We start from the raw sequence: 18,370 nt of genomic DNA on the forward strand, positions 1-18,370 counted from the left end.
GGTCCTCTTCTTAGGAAGGCTGTTCAGATTGCAAAGCAGCGGTGCAGTTCCCAGCCCTAGGATGCCATTTCACTAGCATGTGTGTAACTGGCAGCAGCCATATAATTGCCCCCCCGAAGAGTTTATCTATCTGATAATATTTTTATAACAGCCATAGTCAAGCTAATTATGCCTTTACTTGGTTTTCTGAGCCCCAACCCCGCCGCCCCGTTTTCTCCGGAAAAGGAGGCGAAAGGGTGAGTGGCAGCTCCAGAGCACTACTGGGTTTTTCTGGTGTTGTGTGTTACAAACGTGGGCATTTCTAAACCATTCCTGTAAGAGCCATTCCCCTCTCACCGGTGAGTTCTGTTCATGCACTGCTGCCTCCTGCTGGAGGGGGGTGTTTTAGGCTCTACACGCTAAGCGCCTGTGGGTTGAGTAGTCATTTGGTGTCTTAACACAATATTCCTTCAATTGGTCTCTTCGGTGCCATAAGCTAGGTCATTGCTAGAGGTGCCCACACATTGATCCTTTCAGTACCATGGAAGGAAGTTACAAACGCCCCCCCTACAACCCCCAGAGAGACCTGGAAGTTGTTGAGACTCTGGTTTTAAAGTCCTCACTGGACGACCCCTGAAGTCTCAAAGGAAAAGGAGTCCACTACCTTGCTTGCCAGGCTTGTGGGAAATGACCACGGTCAATGCACATCCTGAGAAGTTAGAAGCAGGGATTAGGAGTCAGGACTCCTGGGTTCCATACGTTGTCCTCTTCCCAGGGCTCTGCACAGCTCTGCCCCCGCCTGTCACTCACTATTGTTTATATGTATGGTGGGAGCACCAGGCGTGGGTCCGGGCCCCATTGTGGTGGGTGCTGCACAAGCCCAGAACAGGTCAGTCCCTGTCTCAGCTTCCCTGTCGTCTTGCCTTGTTGCTCTCGTTGTCCCTTGTATTGTACTGCTCCTTGTGTCTAGAACAGCGGCTTTCAACCTTTCCAGACTTCGGTCCCCCTTCCAGGAGTCTGATTTGTCTTGTGTACCCCAAGTTCCACCTCACTTAAAAACGACTTGCTTACAAACTCAGATGTAAAAATACAAAAGTGTCACAGCTCACTGTTACTGGCAAGTTGCTGACTTTCTCGTTTTCCCATATAATTATAAAATAAATCAATTTCAATATAAGTATTGTACCTACTTTTCAGTGTATAGCACATAGAGCGGTATAAACAAGTCATTGTATGAACTTTTAGTTTGTACTGACTTCACTAGTGCTTTCTATGTGGCCTGTTGTAAAACTAGGCAAATCTCTAGATGACTTGATGTAGCCCCTGGAAGACCTCTGAGTACCCCCAGGTACCTTCGGTTGAGACCCACTGGTCTAGAACAATCTCTTTCCTCCTCCATATGCCTCATTTTCTCACCACCTGCCCCCTGTGCTGCTTGCTCCTCCCCTGTGCTGACCGCAGTCTCCCTTTGGAAATTCCCCAGCTCTCACGATTGACTTGTGAGCTCACCAGACATGCTGTTGGCTTTATCTTTTTCCTGTTGCCTCCCTTTGTCTCTGTGTCCTAGGCTTGTGTAACTTAGACTGAAAGCTCTCTGGGGCAGGGACTGGGTCAGCTATTCCTGTAAAGGTCTGTGCCCAGCGCTGGTGTTACGTCAGGGTATCCGAGTAATAACACGCCTCTTCCAAGTGATTGTACAAGGACTAGCCTGCTAACACAAGCCAAATGCATTGTGTAATGGTCACTCCGGCAAAGGCCTGAGAAAACAGCCAGGTCTTGGATGTGCCCTCAAGGTCACAGCCTCTGGCTGTGCCAGGCCATTAGATAAGCACATGATCCATCCACGCGTAGAGTAATACACCCATAATACCCAGGTGTCTGTTCCATATGCAAAGCACAGTACGACACTGCAGTCTAACAAACCCACAAAGCAATGCAACTGCCACTTCCGACTGAAAGATCGCCTTCCAATACATGTGCATTTTGCAGGGAACCTATTAAGCTTTGTAATTGAGCAATTACCAACATGACCTTTTTAATTGCCACTTGCCTTGCAGGGAGCTGTGCGGTAAATGAGATGAGCCTAGTGAGCGGGCAGTGACTGCCAAGGTGGTGGGGAATGGCATCTTTCACGGATGGGGGACGCCCTGAGCTCTGGCAGAGCTGCTTGTGCATGTGTTTGACGAGAGGGCCAGGTGGGTAATCTGCTTATTCCACTGGCACCGGATGGGAGCCCCTGTGCACTGCGACTGTCTCCTTGTGGTGTTCACTGAGGGGAGACATCGGTTCATTGATCTTTATAGCGCTGCACTAGCTGCAAGTCAAGTTGCATTCCCCACGCAGTCATCTGGAGCTACCAGTAGTGGATCCCACCAGTCTCGTAGGCAGCTGGGACTTGGTCATGCCAGAACCAAGGAGTCCCCCTGCTTCACTGCTGACCGCTGCTGCCTAGCTCCCATTTTGTGGTGGCTGCTCTAACCCACAACAGAGATTGCTGTGTCTCAAGCTTGCGTTGTGGCGCAGTCCTAGCCCCCTGGAGGGCTAGAGTGCATACAGCTGAGGGGAAGAAGGTAGGCTCATCCCAAGGCAATTTCTTAATCTGAGACACTGCCCCAGGTGCCCCAGAAAATTGTGACTCTGTCCAGAGCATTCATGCAGGCTTCCTGCAGTGGCGAGGGCGGGGGAGGGGGTTGTGCTGCAACGGGGCTTCTCTTTGTTCTGCGTTTTTATCCTGCCTTTATAGTCTTCTGGTGCATGGCTTCTGACAGCATAAACAATGAATTGGATGCTTGGTCAGTGATGAAGCCACTCTATGATGGCCACATCAGCACCTCCGTCCACCATCCCAGTGAGAAAGAGAGCAGTCCTTGGCCAGATGGCCTGCTCTTTGTTCTTGAGCTCCACAGGGCAGGGCAAGGCGCTAAAGAAACCCAACAGTGAAGATGTAAGTTAAAACCCAACATACCCTGTTGTAGCGAGGAAGGATCTTTTGGTTCATGTGGTTCAGAGGGGCACGCAAGAACTGAGCTGGCAAGACTAAGGGACCTAGATCTGCTTTGTCTATCTGCCAAGAAATGAGCCATCGATCCAAAATTTAGTCCCACATCACCTGCTGCTGCTACTCCTTAGAAAGACTGTGTCTGACGTGCTGTCTGACAGGGTCAGCTATTTCAGAAAAGGGACATCTTGACTTTCTCTGGTGCTGTTGGCGTGGCTTTCAGGTGAAATTGTGAAGTACGCTGTCTCGATCATTGGCTGTGCATGGTAATGCAGCCAGGACCTTGCTTTCATGCTCAATCAGCAGGACTGGAAGATTGGAGACTGGAGTTGTCCAGGTCACACCAGTAATGATATGAAGGGCAGAGTTAATCAGTGAGTCCAACTTGCCACAGTGACAACTGGAGCCCCATGCTGCCGCACAGTAATCAGCAGGTGGAAAAACCAAGGCATTGATAGATGTCCATAGGGTTGCAGAACTAGCATCCCGTGAGTTGCAGGCAAGCCTGCAGAGGAGTGTGACTCTCAGCTAGTTTGTGGCTCATCTTCTCGATGTGTTGTTGAAAGGACAGAGAGCTGTCAACCTTTATCCCCAAATAAGTAGGGTGCAGTTCAAAAACGATTGGCTTGTTGCTCAGAACAACCTGCTGCTGTCAATGAGCTAACCAGTTGGCAAGATGGATGGCACTGTCTTTAATATGTATAGGTTAAGTTGCCACTTTGAAAAGTACTTGGCAAAGGTGTCAGGGTCAGGCAGGTCTCCAGCTCCTCATAGCTATTACCAGGCAGAGATCATCAGCATTTACAAACTTCATTGCCAAGGTGGGAGGTAGGTCAGCTGTATACGTGTTAAGGAGCATCGGAGCGAGTACAGATCCCCGGGGAAATCCGCTGTTCATTCAACGTGGGCCTTCATGGTGTGGGGTAGGAGAAACAGGTGCTTATCTCACAAATTCAATCCCATCTCACTGGTGGGAATGAGACCAGAGGCAGTCTGAGGATCTGGATCCATATTAGGTTTAGACTAAGGCCCAGGGTTTGGTTGTGAGGCTGAATCAAAAGCACCAAAATCTCATGAGCATTGGCCAAGATGGCAGAACTCTTGAGAGATCAGCTGTTCTTACGAGATAGCCACCATCATTTCACAAGACACTGGCCACATCCAAACAAAAGCTGGAAAATTAGCCCCTATCAGCTTGGAATGTGGAACCAAAATCATGGGCCTGCCGCCTTTCCCCCAGTTCTGATAGATGAAGGGCTTCGTAGGTGAAGTTCTGTTTCTGGCTTATTTCGGTGGTTATCTAGCCCCCAAAAGACATGTCAAGGAGCAGCGCTCGCTCTTCTGCTGGTGTTCTGTAGCGCTGCAGGCCAGGGTATGTCCCTTCCGAGATGTTGATGTTGGAACAGTTCTACCTCTGTGCATTTTCCTTGTCTGTTTTCCCGGAACTGTCACTTGAAGGGTCAGTTCTGAAACCCATTTGGCTCTGGCACAGTCAGGGGTGATCACTGGGCTCAGGTAGGCTAGTGGCACAACACGGGCTATTATTTCATGGCTATTGCATATATGGAGCTTTAACAAGGTATTACTGGCTCCATGTTGTGCTGTGAAAAGAATTTTGATTCCACTTAATTGTGTTCTCGGGGCTGTTCATTGCTTGAGAGCCCAGCTGCTGCCAGAACATCTCTGTCGGCCTTTGTCTTGGACATGTTTTATAGTTTACGGTCTCAGCTGGCTGCTTTAGTTTACATGGTGTTTTTAAATGTATTTAAGGGACACTCAGAAAACTGCCAATATGTTTTAAAAATCAAATGTTTTGCTGTTGGGTAGTGTAAGCCTAGAACTGAACTGGAATATGTTTTCCTTCTCCAAACTCAGCTTCTTCCATCGCACACTAATCCAATTTTGTATGTGTGATCATGAATATCAGGAGACACGGTGCTTTGCTCAGAAGTGCTGGACTCCATACTGTTTAATTTAAAAATATACCTTGACAGCAAGTGCATTCCCTGAACAATGAATGATGTGGGTTTGCAGTGTTACTCAACCTATTGGATACCAGGGACCAGCTTGCTGCCTTCCTAAACTGTTACAGGGAGATTTCAGGGACCAGCGCCGGTCCTTGAGAAACACAGGATAAGAGAATGCCGGGGGGGTGCGTTTTCTTCACACCTGGTAATAGTGAGCATGCCAGTGTCCAGCCCCAGGCTTTTCACTGGGGAGGGGCTGACACTGATTCCACAGGTGTAACTACCACACCCTCCCCCCGCCGCAAAATCTGCCATTTGTACCATTTTTGATGTATTTTTTTATTTGTGCAAAACGGGGGTGGTGGTTGGGTTTCTTCAGGAAATTCTGCCACAGTGCAGCTGTTTCCCAAACAGGCATCTGTAATCAAAGGGCATCTTGTTATCCTGCTACTCAAACACTGAAGTTCAGGGACTCCTGACAGGAGGACACATACATCGGTCCCTTTCCCAGACCTGACGAGGGGCTCCATGTAAGCTCGAAGGCTTGTCTCTCTCACCAACAGAACTGGGTCCAATAAAAGCTATTACCTCCCCTGCCTTGTCTCTGTCATTAGTACACGTGCGATCCAGCCCTGCCAACCCTAGCACAACTCCCGCCCCACCCTCCTCCGCCCCCCTCGGGGGCCAGTCTTTGGGACAGCTAGTAATCTTATTGCCCTTATCAGTTCAATCCTCTTAAGGTTAAGTCAGTCCTATTAGTCAGGCTTGTGATGTGCGGAACCTTGTCATTTCAAAATCAATCTGCCCACCAGTCGGTGATGATGTTAGCTACAGTAAACTCCAGCACAAGGGGGAGTGCGGTTCAGAGCAGCAGGTGTGGGGGGCATAGCTCTGCAGCTCTCATTAACGTTGCTGGCTAAATAAACCCCTTGCGCCTCCAGCTGTGAGCGTTTCTTTTAAAGGTGCAGGTTAGATCTTGTGTAAACATTCTCCAGGTTGGCGAGGTTATAAAATGCTCCAAGTACAATCTGAGCAGGATTCGTGGTCCCAGACCTTTGCTGCCTGTTATGCCTCTGGAAAGGCCTTTCCTTACTAGGAAACGTTGCTGCTCTTCACTCTTTTGCTCATTGCCTCGCCCAAAGAAACGTCCCTTGTATCGCCTTGTGCTTTCCTTGTGCTGAAGAGCCGGCTGGCTGTGTGTTTACATCCAGAGGGTTGCAGCAGACATGGACGCGTGCCCCAGGAAGCGTAGAAGGATGTATATGTACAGACAGACACATTGGAGCTCAGATGTGGGCTGTCCCTTATGGAAACAGCCCATGGAACTGAGTAGAGAATGACACTCCGGCTACAGAATTGTATAGAATGGCTCCAGAACCATTTAGAAAGGGTCTTATTCCTTGTTAACGTCTATAGACTTTTAGAGAACTGTCTATAGAGCCCTATTGGTTTCATCCCTATTAAATCCTACTGGGACTTTTCCAGAGGACTGGGGCCTTACCGATCCATTCAGGCAGGAGTGCACCTGTCAGCACAGGTTGGAGGGAAGAGCATCCATGCATGGGAGCGGGAGCGAGGGAGCCGGGGGGCACAAAAGGCATGTGGGAGAGCATGTATCCAGGCTTATTAAATCAAATGGAAAGGCTTCCTGGCCCTTTGCAGCATGGGTGGGGGGGTTGGTCGGTTTGTTTGTTTCTGGAGTGATTTTATTACAGAGTTTTATTCATGTTTGACATTGGCAGATCTGTTGATGAAAATTACGAGCTGTCTGTCACGACGCTCAGTCCAATACTTGAAACACAGGATGGGCTTTTCTCTTAATACTTTTTACATTCTCCAGGGCAGATGCAGGTTTAAGCATAACCATTGTGGTGCAGAAAGACAACCTGGGGGCAAGGAGTGTCAGAATTATTGATTGAGTGAATTAGCTGCCTGCTCCTCTCCTGGTTAGTCTCTAGTGAAGAAGCTTTTTCTTCCCATTATTTTTTGTGTGTTTGTTTGAGCTTAGCAATTAATGTGCTTTCTCACGCCTTCTGACATCCGTGATGAAGGGTTGCTTTTCTGAGGGGTGCTGTTTGTTTGTTTTTTACACCGTGGACTTTTCAATCAGTTCTCCAAAGTTCAGGGCCAATAGTTAGCTGCTGGCCTTGTTGCATGTAATGGGACTTGTGGGCCCAGCCTGTCTGTTGTCAAGGAGCAACTGACCACTTGAATTTGGATTTCCAGGTAAGAGCATAAGAACGGCCAGATTGGGTCAGACCAAAGGTCCATCTAGCCCAGTATCCCATCTGCTGACCGTGGCCAATGCCAGGTGCCCCAGAGGGAGTGAACCTAACAGGCAATGATCAAGTGATCTCTCTCCTGCCATCCATTTCAACCCTCTGACAAACAGAGGCTAGGGACACCATTCCTTACCCAGCCTGGCTAATAGCCATTAATGGACTTAGCCACCATGAATGTAGCCAGTTCTCTTTTAAGATCATAGATCATATTGCCCCCTCTCTGCCCCAGTCCAGCAGGGTGGAGACATGGGCATTGGGAGGAAGAGCGGAGACAATGGGCAGCAGCTGTTCGGAATTAGGGCCAGGCAAACTGGTTCAGATAAAACAAGACACTTCCCTTCAACCCCCGTCGAAGCTGTCACTGGACGTACCAGGTGCCTCAGCTCTGGCTGAGACTGTGAACGCTTTCTGACCAATGTTCTAAAGCAGTGATTCTCAGCTTATTACAGTGTGTTACCTGGGCCGAAGGGACCAGGTGGCAGGGCAGTGGCAGCCCGGACCCTGACCCCAGATCCTCTCCATGCGGGGCCGGCTGGCTGCCCGCCCACCCGCCCTGGACTGCACAATGTGGGGCAAGCCGGCCGGCAGCCCCACCCCCGCCGCGCTGGGCTGCAGGGCAACCTGGGAACCTGGCAGACCCCAGCATGCAGGCTGGCCACACCTGTGTGCTAATTGGGTCGCATGCGGCCCGTGGGTTAAGAACCACTGTTCTAAAGCCACAGAGGCATGCGCCGCATTTGCCTATAAACTTGCTTGTTATTTATGATCAGAGTTTTATTTTGGAGTTCGCAGCCTCCCGCCAGAGGCAGGTGCAACCCGACCCTCATGCCTGGGTTAGAACATCAGGGCCCACATGCTGTCACAAATGCACTACCAGAAGGCCTCGCCAGGCCGCTCGCTCCCCTCCATCTCCTGTCTCATGCACTCCCTGGGAAGCGGCTCATTCCATCCCATCCCATCCCGGTGAACCACAGCCACACGGCTACCTGCAGGGGAGCAGCACTGTACCACCTAGGGCTGCTGGTGCCTCTCTCCCGAGAAGATCTCACTGTGCTTTACACGTAATTTCCCAGTCCCCTTCCTCCCACCGGTCCCCTCGCCCTGGAGGTCATCTAGTACAACCCCCTGCTCAAAGCAGGACCAATCCCAGCTAAATCATCCCAGCCAGGGCTTTGTAAACTCTAAGGATGGAGATTCCACCACCTCCCTAGGTAACCCATTCCAGTGCTTCACCACCCTCCTCAGGGTTGAGCTGGACAGCTAGAAACCAGCTGCTGTGGGATTCTCCAAACAGCCCTTTCTCAGAGCATTTGCTAACCCAAACTGGGCCGGCCAGAGGCACGTGAATGGTTCAGAAGACTGTGCCTGGGGACATAAGGGTCTGTGTTTTAGTCCCACGGCTGCAGGGGTGTGGTTTAGCTGTTAAATAACAATGTCAGGATTCCCCATCCAGCTCCCCAATGTCACTGGCTGAACTCCTGACTTAAAATGTAGTTGCCATAATCAAGGACTTTGACTTCTCATGTCTCTGCACAGGGCCAAGCTGCTGGAGGGCAGGGTGTAATAATGATCAGAGCAGGCATGTCATGGGAATCTCTTCTTGGCTTCCTTTATGTAGGGTCACTCACACCCAGAGTTTTGCATTAAGTTGTGGATTCTAAGGAGCCCTATAACTGGGCTGAAGCCACCAAAATTCACTTGATTTCTGGCCAGGCCTTTGGTCCATATATCTCAGCCCCCGACCCAAGTTTTGCTTTTGTATCAAAACTCCAAGCTCAGCCTGGGTTTGGGTCTCTCTGCCCTGCAGCCAGGAGTTGTTCCAGCTCCCAGCCAAGTCCTCAATTGACCAAAAAAAAAAGCAAATACTTGGCTAAGAGAAACTCTAAAACTCAATGGTCCTGAGATAATTAGTATGTTGGGAAAGTGACAGGAAAGAGTATCAGGCAAAGCCAAGGTCAGCGGCTGCTAATTAAGAATCAGCACCTTGTGTCAGCCTGAGCTGCTGCTTGGAATTGAAACATACACAGGAGAAACCCAGGAAGATGAAGGTGATAGAGTTACACAGATAGCAGCTAAAGGGATTTGAGCAGGGGGGTTAAAGTTATTTTTCAGCTCCTCTGATAAAAGGGGAAGAAGGCAGAGTAAACAGCGAGGGGAGGGAAATTCATGCCTGCTTGGTTGCCAGAGAATTATGGAGCTTCCTGGGCCCACAAGCGGAGAGATTCTCTGTCTAGAGAAATAATCTGAATGACTTTTTTTTTAAAGCTTGTCTTTCGTTATCGAGGTTCCTGCGCAGGGAAGGCTCTGCTGGCGCGTCGGTCCCAGCCCTGTGAACGCCAGGCCTGTGGAAGTCACATCCAGCTGGCTTGTGAAATTGGTCAGGGTGCTTGGGCCCAGCTGTGCTGCAGCCATGCATGCCCCTGTGTGTACAATGAAGCCCTCCCCGTTACGGACTGCCCCCAACCTGCCCTGATGGTTTTGCTTTCCCATGACGTGTGCCTGGTGATGCCTGTCTGTAACCTTTATGGGAACATCCTACAGGAGTTTGAAACCAACCTATAGAATGATCTGGCAGGTACATTGTTCTTTGTTACATTCTACAGGATGGCTTCAGAATTCTGAAGGAAGGCTCCTGTTCTCTGTTGCTTTCTGTCGGTCTCCAGAGTTTCTCTAGAGCCCACTTGATTGCATCCCTATCAAATCATATCGGACTTTTCCAGACAGGGAAGTGTTATGCGCCTCAGCTGATTACACCCACGTTTGTAAATTAAACTGCCAGTGCTGCTAAGATCTTTCCCATTCTGGCACTGGAGCTGTGTCAGCCTGCCCTGTAATTCAACAAGTGCAGCTGTACATTCATACTCCAAAGACTGTACGTTTGAATCATGTCATTGCCTCTGCTGAAATGTTAGGGAAAAGTAAATGGAACGTATCGAGTGCCTGTGTCGATGCATCACTTAGCGGAATGGGATCCGAAGGCCTCCTGACAGAATGGGTAGCAGGGTGGGGCAGGGAATCTACGTAATGAACATTGATTCTGTACCTGCATGGCTCATAGCCTACACAGCTGCACCGAGACTGGTATATGATTCAGCGCCACATGTTCTCTTCACGCGCCCTGTTGTGTGTTTATGTCCTGCTGGGCTTTTGTTTTTATTTCAATGAAATGTTAATTCGTTTTAAAAAGGAGTCAGCAGTTGCAGGAACTGAAGAGGTGCCTGCCAAGCACCTAGAAGATGCAAAGGAGCATTATTATTATTGTAGCTGCTCATATTATTGCACATACTTTCTTTAATGCAGGGCAGACCACATAGGCATTCGGATGGTGCGGTACTGTCCCAGCTGGAGTTATGCGGACCCCTGGATTCAGTGTTTGCCCTGTGGGGCACTGACTCCGCATCTCACGTGCAATGGAAGATTGGCATTTACTTCTGTACCCAGGCATCACTAAAGACCAGTTAGACTAATTCATGAGCTGCAATCAGGACTAGCAGTAGTATTGGTCTTACGTGCTGATCAGAATTGCTGCCCCTATTGATCGCGGTTGGCACATGAGCCTTGCCTTTGGACAAGGTGTTCGGAAGGATGGAGGCGGATGTTAAAATACGACTGGGTATCACTTTATTTCCACTTACAGTAAATATGTCTAATCTTCCTAACAAGGGGAGAGCAAGGCAGTGGCCATCAATCACGTCAGTGAGCTGCACTACAGCTGTCGGTCTGTGCTGAGGAACCGGACCTCGTAGTGCTTCACCATCACTATCAATCTTTCTTCCTTTTTTCAGTGCAGAATGTACTGTAAACCGTCTGGATTTTTCTTTTTTTCCATGAAAGAGGCACAACAATACAGTGTCGGTAAAGAATGAAGTCGCTTGGGGCTGGAACGGGCCGTGTATCACTTCAATAGTTCCTTTGCTTGTAGGTAACCAGTTCAAATTCAACACAGGTTGGAAAGTGACTGAAATTTTATCCCCATTTGGCCTACGTGAGATGAGTTGATGTGTCTTAATTCAGCTCCTCGTGGGCAGGTGTCTACATCCAAAATAAACATCCAGACTAGAACTAACTGCCCCCTTGAAGGCAGCCTGAGCGGCCACGGCCAGGGCGTGGAACCCGAATGACTGTCTCACCCGCAGGCCGCGGGTGAGGCATATTTGGCAGGACAGTGGATGGGGGAAGCCTGTACTATTATGCCTGTGAGTGTCCATGGATGACAGGCTCCAGGGCTGTCAGTCTGGCATCACTATATTACTTAGTTATCTTGAAGAGTATGTCCTTCCTCCCCTGTCTGGACATCACTTTCTTACTGGAAAGTGTGCGGGGGTGGGATCAAACGAAACCTCCAAAGTCTGAGACCCCAGTCAGATTATCTGGCCTGAGCCTTGGAGTATCAAGTGTTACACTGTACACACACCCATCATCAGAAACACCTCCTTCTCGCTAATGGAAAACTGATTCCCAGGGACCGCCCCTCTCCCAATACCAATGCTGCCTCTTTGAGAGCAAATCTGGCTTGGTCTTGGAGTCAGATGGCTGGTGTTAGGGTTTGACTGGATTTCATGGGTCCCCAAAGTGAAGAAAATCTATTCAGATCCCATCTCTTTGAAAATCTTCAGAATTAAGACTGGAGGTCTTCCTGGAATGTGCTGCTTATTAGTTTAATCCTGGGATACCCCAGCATGTCTGTCCCATGTCTGCAGTGTTGGTTTCTGTAAAAGGGGAAGGTGAATGAGTCATTATTTGTTGAAGGGGAGAAAACAGTGCAGCCCGGACTCATTTGCCTTCCTTGACATCGTTCTGCTATGCCCGTGATAGCCGGGTGGGGCAGATTCATGGACATGAGAAACCATGAGGTTCTTCCAAGCTATGCATGTACCTTGCTGGCCCACTGACTGCACGGTATTTATTTGGGGAATGACAGCACAAGGCTTGGAGATGGGCATTGCATTCTATGATTCATGCCCCAGCCAACGGGTTGTGTGTTTTACAGATAGTTATGGAAGCCGAAGGAAGGAGAATTTCATTATCTCTGTGAAGAGTTATCACCAAGCACAAGATTTTGTTTTAGTGGAAGGCAGTTTAAAAAATGTCTTCAGCTGTATAAGTAAATTTACCTGTCAGCATTTCTCTCTCTCTTTCTTTCCTGCAGGAGGCAACAGTCAGAGGTTTAATGTGGGTAATTCACACAGTATCTGGCAGCTGATTTCCCTTCTGCCCTCCAAATGAATGTCAAAGTGGTGGGAAGGGGCAGGACACCTTTCAGTACCCAGAGCAGTCCTGGGGCTTAAACAGAATTCCAGAGCAAACATGTTATTAGCAATGCAGATAACAGTAGGCGCAGGTGTTCTTAGCACAGTTTAAAACTGTGCAATATTTAACCTGCACTCAGAGCTACTGCCAACTGAATACTATGGGGAATCAGGTGACCCTCCTGCCTTCCCCCGTTAACCCCTTTATTGTAGCAAACACAGTGGTGCTCTTTGGAGTGCGGATGTGCTGTTAGACTTGGCAAGGCAAGGTCAGCCCTCACTGATGCAGAGGGCAGTGCTGGCAGCGTGTTTTGCCCCCACTCACCAGGCACATCGCTGGGCAACACAGAGATTAATGAGCAGTTGGATTCCATGCATATCAAACTGGAAACGAGTCCATCAGCGGGAATGTGGCAGTACTGTTTATTTGCCTGAATACTAGAGTAAATATGACATTGAAGTATCCTGGTGCATATTATGGGCTTGATTTTCAGCTATTAACCGGGGCACAACAAACGGCATTTGAACATTGTCTAGCTGTTTTGCTGCCATTGTAGTTAGGTGTCTAAATGCAGCTGCAGTTAACAGGGTGGACAAAATTGTGCCCCAAAAAACCAGGAGGCTGGGTTGAGACCCGTTTAAAAAGTGGGCCCGCAGTGAAGACGATGGTGGTGGTAGTGTTGAAAATGCATAAGGGCTAGAATGGCTTATTTTCCAGATGGCTAAAAAATAACTCTTCAGAGATGTATTGTGCTGCTCGTCTCCTTTGTTAGGAGTTGCGGGGGAGCTGGAGAAGGGGCAGGGTTAGTAAAGAAGTGACTGATACATGCAGGAGAAGCTAGAGGGTTTCGTGGCCTGGCCCCCTGCGAATGTGAGAGCCCCGTGGAGAAGGAGGATCGGTGTGTTCTCTGCTAAATGACGCACGGGTCAGTAAGTGATAACCCACAATGGACTTTCCCTTTCAGGATTTCTTGACTGACCTGATGATGTCCGAAGTTGACCGCTGTGGTGAAAATGAGCACCTCATTTTCCGAGAGAACACGCTGGCCACGAAAGCCATCGAGGAGTACCTGAAGCTGGTGGGGCAGAAGTACTTACAGGATGCCTTAGGTATGTGCAGGCAGGAGCAGGGGTGGGGTGGTTGGATGTACCCCACGAAACGCCTTAATCTCTGCGGTCTCTTGTGTTCTCCATTATGGAAGGAACATGAACTCAGCACTGCCTGCCTTCAGTTATATCAGGGGCATCAAAACTTTACCCAGCAGAGGGCTGCTCTGGCAGTTTGTCAGGAGCTTACGGTCTGCGTGTATATTGCATAAAAGGGAGCAGATTGCAGATTAGTGTGGGGGTGCAGCCTGTGGGACTACAAATCCCAGCATGCAATGCAGTCAGGCCACTTGGATCCAGATGGAGCATCAGATGCTGAAGCATGTAGTCTGTGTGGGCTGCCCCAAAGTAACAGCAGAGGGCCATGCTTTACAGCTCTGTGGGGCCGCCTTGAGGTCACTGCTGAGTTATCTAATCTTAGCCTTTAATCTACTTTCAGAGGAGAAAGCACATTAATACTTTTAAATCATGTTATGCACCAGGTCTTCTGCCATAGCATCCCGGCTCCCCAGACGTGCATTCGCAGTGTCTCACAGGCCTTATTGGATCCTTCCACCTAGAGAGCAAATCAGTGACCCCAGTCTGATTTTCCCCTGATCACTAATGGATCTGATGAGAGCTCACAAATTTGAGTTATTCCAGATTGTCAGAAACCCTTCATGCCGGTTTTAAAAAGGGCTGGATAACTTTATGACCCAGACAACAGCTACACTGCCACAAATCAAGATAATTATGGCTTCTGCTTCAGGGCAAAAGCTGATCAACTTTGGAAGGTCCGTGAGAAGTCCCACATGGGCAGCACTGCACAATGGTCAGGTGCTGTTGGGGGAAAGGTGGGGGATGAATTGCCTTCCTCTGAAGCATAATGTACTAGACTCAGCCAGAGACGCAATAGAGGGCTTGCTGGATCCATTGTCTGATCTGATGCACATTCATACATTATCCCCGTTTATCTAGCTGTTAATTTCCTTCTCATTCAGAGTAAATTCATGGCAAGATCCCGGCAATAGGGTCACATAACATTAGGTGGGAGGTGATTGTTAATGCCAAAAAGCAGAAGTACCAGATTAAAAATAGTAGAGATGGAGACCAGGGGTTTTCAGGCAAATTCAATCAAACCAGCAGACCTCAGGAGAGTTTTAAAAAAGGGATATTATTTGTTTCTACTTTCTAACGATTTCTGGCTGAAGGTAAGTCTGTAAGCTGATTACCTTTAAAAATGCTAAGAAGTCGGAAGATTAATGAAGGGCTAGAATTTCCAGGGCTAGATTGCAGATATTCCCACTGCTCCAGGCTGGTGCAGGGGAAGCTGCAGCAGTTGTTCACTGGTTGGGGTGCGGATTGTCGGTAGATATGTGATGAAGGAAACAATTCATCTTTGTGTGGCAGGGTAACACAATAGTGCATATTGCCTGCTTTAATGGGGCAGGATATCACAGCAGGCATCACCTGGAGCAAACGGAGAGGTTTCAAAAGCTGGCCGGCTGAGTGGAAAATACATGGGACAGGCTCTCCGGTAAATCACTAAATCCTGTTTTGGGCAATAGAAGGGAGAAAACACAGAAGGGAGCTGGCCAAGGAAGAGCCCGTGGTCAGCAATTGTTGGATAGGCAAGCGGATTGGGGTGAAAAGGGAAACTGAACCTCTTCCCAGAACTCAAACAGATTCTTTTTGCAAACCCATCTGCACTGCCTGGGAGCAGAACCTGAAGCAGCACAGCCTGCTGGGGAAGGTGGTTCTCCTGCGATATCCAGCCCAACCAGACACCTTCCCAGGGAGCTTTGTTCTGTCCGGATTGGCAGGCTGGTCCTGAAGCCCCTGGAGATGCAGAAAGGCAGCCAAATCCTGCCTGTATCCCTATTAACGTCTCTCCCCTGTATCTCCACCACTTCCCTTGGAGCCTGTCCTGCGTCTGACTCTCCCACTGCCTTGCTCCTTGTGTGGTCAGCTACTCCTGTGCAGAAGTTGGGGGATGGGGGGGTAAAACACCCCCCAGTCCGAATGGTGATAGTTCTGCCCACCGTGCACAGGTAGAAATGGTGGTGCAAGTATGAGGGAGGGGTGAATCAGGCCCATAACATGTAACACAGGGAGTGTAATGAATGATCAACTGGCAAACGTGAGTGAAGGGAAACGAGGAGAATGACCTTGACGTGACACTGCCTGGTGGTTTAGCTCTAAATCAACCAACCAGTAAAACTCCTTCTGGGATCTCCCACTTCGACTGCCCATTTCTCCTGTGGCCCGTGACCATGTCGTAACCTGTCACCGGCGCAATCTCTAGCATCGGAACACTGTCAGCTGAGATCACAATGACATGCTGCCGAGTCCGGACCTCACAAATTGCCCTGGCATGTGTGGACTTGGTAACATCCCATCTGCTAGCGTAGCACACGGGAGTGATCTGTCCAAACTGGCACCATCCTGGGGGAAATCAGGGCAAGTAGCACCCTAGGAAAGTTGTGTTTTGGCAAAGCAGCATTACGGCAGAATTTCCATGTCACTGCCTCGGGACACGTCACTAGAACTGTCAGCCGGGGGAAGAGACTGACACTCACCAGCCAGGGTTTCAGTCCCTTTCCTCCAGGTTTTCTAGTATTGATCCATAAACAAAGGATTCCAGACAAAAATAAGCCGCTCAGAACAGTGGGTCCGAATCCCCAGACACCTTGCAGGCTCTTAGCCAGCCTCGCCCTTCCCGCTAGGTATCCTTATAGTCCCACTCTTTATCACCCATGTGACAGGCCAGGGTCCAGGTTAACCCCTTATACACTGGGGCTTGTGGAATGCCTTTCTACCTTGCCAGCAAAGACCATCTCTCTCTGTCTTTCTGTTTTGTAGGAGAGTTCATCAAAGCTCTGTATGAATCAGATGAAAATTGTGAGGTGGACCCCAGTAAGTGCTCATCCTCGGACCTTCCTGAACATCAGAGCAACCTGAAAATGTGCTGCGAGCTGGCCTTCTGCAAAATCATCAATTCTTACTGGTCAGTATCCCTACAACCCTCATTTCCCTCCACATGCTTTTACGCTGTTGCAGACAGAGTACTGCTGTAGGTGGGGAATGTACCATCGCAGCACTCGGGCTGTTTTGCATTGTCCTTTCTTCTGGTGATGAAAGACAGCTATTCCCAGAGCCCCGTAGGTTGCAGATGCCCTCAGTAGCTGCTGGGAGTTGTAGTTCTCATTTTCAGCTGGGGGGCTACCCCGGGACACCAGCCCACCAGGGAGTGGGGTATCCAAGTGAGCAGAAGCAGGACCCTTGGGGTGCTGTGCAGGGAAGCAGGAGGCAATGTCACTTCCTCCTTCCGTGTGCACGCTGCAAACACTCTCAGCTTCTTATTGGGCACCTTTGGGTCTTGCCTGGGAAGAGAACGAGGGTGGTCATGGCTGCAGAAATGTGCCCTTTTCACAGTGACAAGTGTTTTGCAAAAACTGACTTCGTTTTGGGAAACCTCACATTCTTTTTCTACAAAAAGTGATCACAGTGACAATCAGTTTGTGCCCAGCTTTGTGTGCCCATTGTCTGCAAGGGGCGAGACTCTGCCCTCCTCCACAGTGTCATGAGAGAACAAGGCAAGCGTGGTGTTAGCCGCAGTGTGGCTTTGCTTTTACATTTCTTTTCAGTGGGATCACTTGACTCAGTGATTCTTCTTTAGCATTCCTAGTGATTCCTAGCACACACGCAAAACTGGGCAAGGGCAGTGGAGCAAGAGACCAAGATACGCCTTCCCCAGCAAGACCGGAGCTTAGCAGGTGGAACTCCGCCGCTGTTAATCAGACCTGAATTTGGCTCAGTGTGTGCATTGATTCCCACTTGAATGGGGAATTCCTCACTTCACTTGCACAGGGCTCTCGCCTGGAATCACGGACCACTCTTGGCAGCAGCTTCTCAGCTGTGAAGTGATGGAGGCTGGGGCTGTTGGAGGTCTGGCTGGAGCTGGCTTGGGTAGACAAACGCTAATGGCGTATGCTGATCACAGCGGGCTTAGCTCTTTGGGCATTCGGTTTGTGGTGGTGCTTATCTATACAGAGTGTTTTCTAGTATTCAGGGCAGTAGGAGCCACAACTCCGTGGGGCCCATCCCTGATGCTCCCTTTAAAGATGCCCTGCAAAGGGAAAAAGTTGAGCTTGTGCCCTTTTGAGCTGCTTTGGTGGATAAAGAAGGGCCTGAAAGAGTTTCCTCCCTCATTTTTTGTTGTCCTGCCATTTTTTTTTTTTACATTAGAGATTTGGGTCCAGATGACATCACCAGACTCTGGCGAATGAAACCTGAGCAAATGGATGGGGGTTTTATCAGACTGCTTAAGTCTCTGGCTTTAGTTTTTATTAATGCCGTTTAACATTAATGTTTCTGATCGTTCTGGAGAAAGGAAGTTTCCGCTAAAGGTTCATCCTCCAGCCCTTTCAGGACGGTGTGAAAACTCTCACTGGATAATCTCCCAAGACATCCAATAGGTCCTTTGGCAAACCTGGGAAGGAATAGAGTTGATATTTCTCAGGGAGAGAACAGGCAGCCAAAGAAATCCTCACTTCAGACCTTCTGTATCCACCACAAAGAAGCAAAAAGGGCAGATTCTTCTCCTGGTGGCATAGAACTTACAATGGGCCAGTTAATTGCTCTCTTCGCCTCAGGAATTGCACTTCCCACAAGTGACACTTGATGTCTTCAGTCATTGGCAAATTACAGATGGAAGAAGACAGAGATGCAAATTATTGTTTGTTTGAATTAATTTCTGGCTAAAAATAACTGAGGTGCCATTAAAAGGTCAAGGTAGAAATAAGCTAG

General features: G+C 49.1%; 2 protein-coding genes across 22 annotated transcripts in view; one reads left to right on the top strand and one right to left on the bottom strand.

Annotated features, from left to right (window-relative positions):
• The window catches only part of LOC123352367 (DAB2 interacting protein), a 401,633-nt gene that overhangs the window by 348,708 nt on the left and 34,555 nt on the right, over window positions 1–18,370 (top strand). For all 20 annotated transcript variants that reach the window (XM_044992350.1, XM_044992351.1, XM_044992356.1 and 17 more), the window contains 2 exons: window positions 13,441–13,585; window positions 16,424–16,568. In XM_044992350.1, the coding sequence (XP_044848285.1) occupies window positions 13,441–13,585; window positions 16,424–16,568 (290 nt within the window). The remainder of the gene's footprint in view (window positions 1–13,440; window positions 13,586–16,423; window positions 16,569–18,370) is intronic.
• The window catches only part of TTLL11 (tubulin tyrosine ligase like 11), a 226,364-nt gene that overhangs the window by 19,990 nt on the left and 188,004 nt on the right, over window positions 1–18,370 (bottom strand). The window contains exon 10 of one of the 2 annotated variants that reach the window (XM_044992373.1): window positions 11,809–11,935. The exons of the other annotated variant lie outside the window; for it this stretch is intronic. Coding sequence (XP_044848308.1) covers window positions 11,880–11,935 — 56 coding nt within the window. The 3' untranslated portion in view covers window positions 11,809–11,879. Of the gene's footprint in view, window positions 1–11,808; window positions 11,936–18,370 lie in introns of those variants that run through there. 2 annotated transcript variants of the gene reach the window in all.

Source organism: Mauremys mutica, chromosome 18 (assembly GCF_020497125.1).
Source record: "Mauremys mutica isolate MM-2020 ecotype Southern chromosome 18, ASM2049712v1, whole genome shotgun sequence".
Classification (NCBI taxonomy): Eukaryota; Metazoa; Chordata; order Testudines; family Geoemydidae; genus Mauremys; species Mauremys mutica.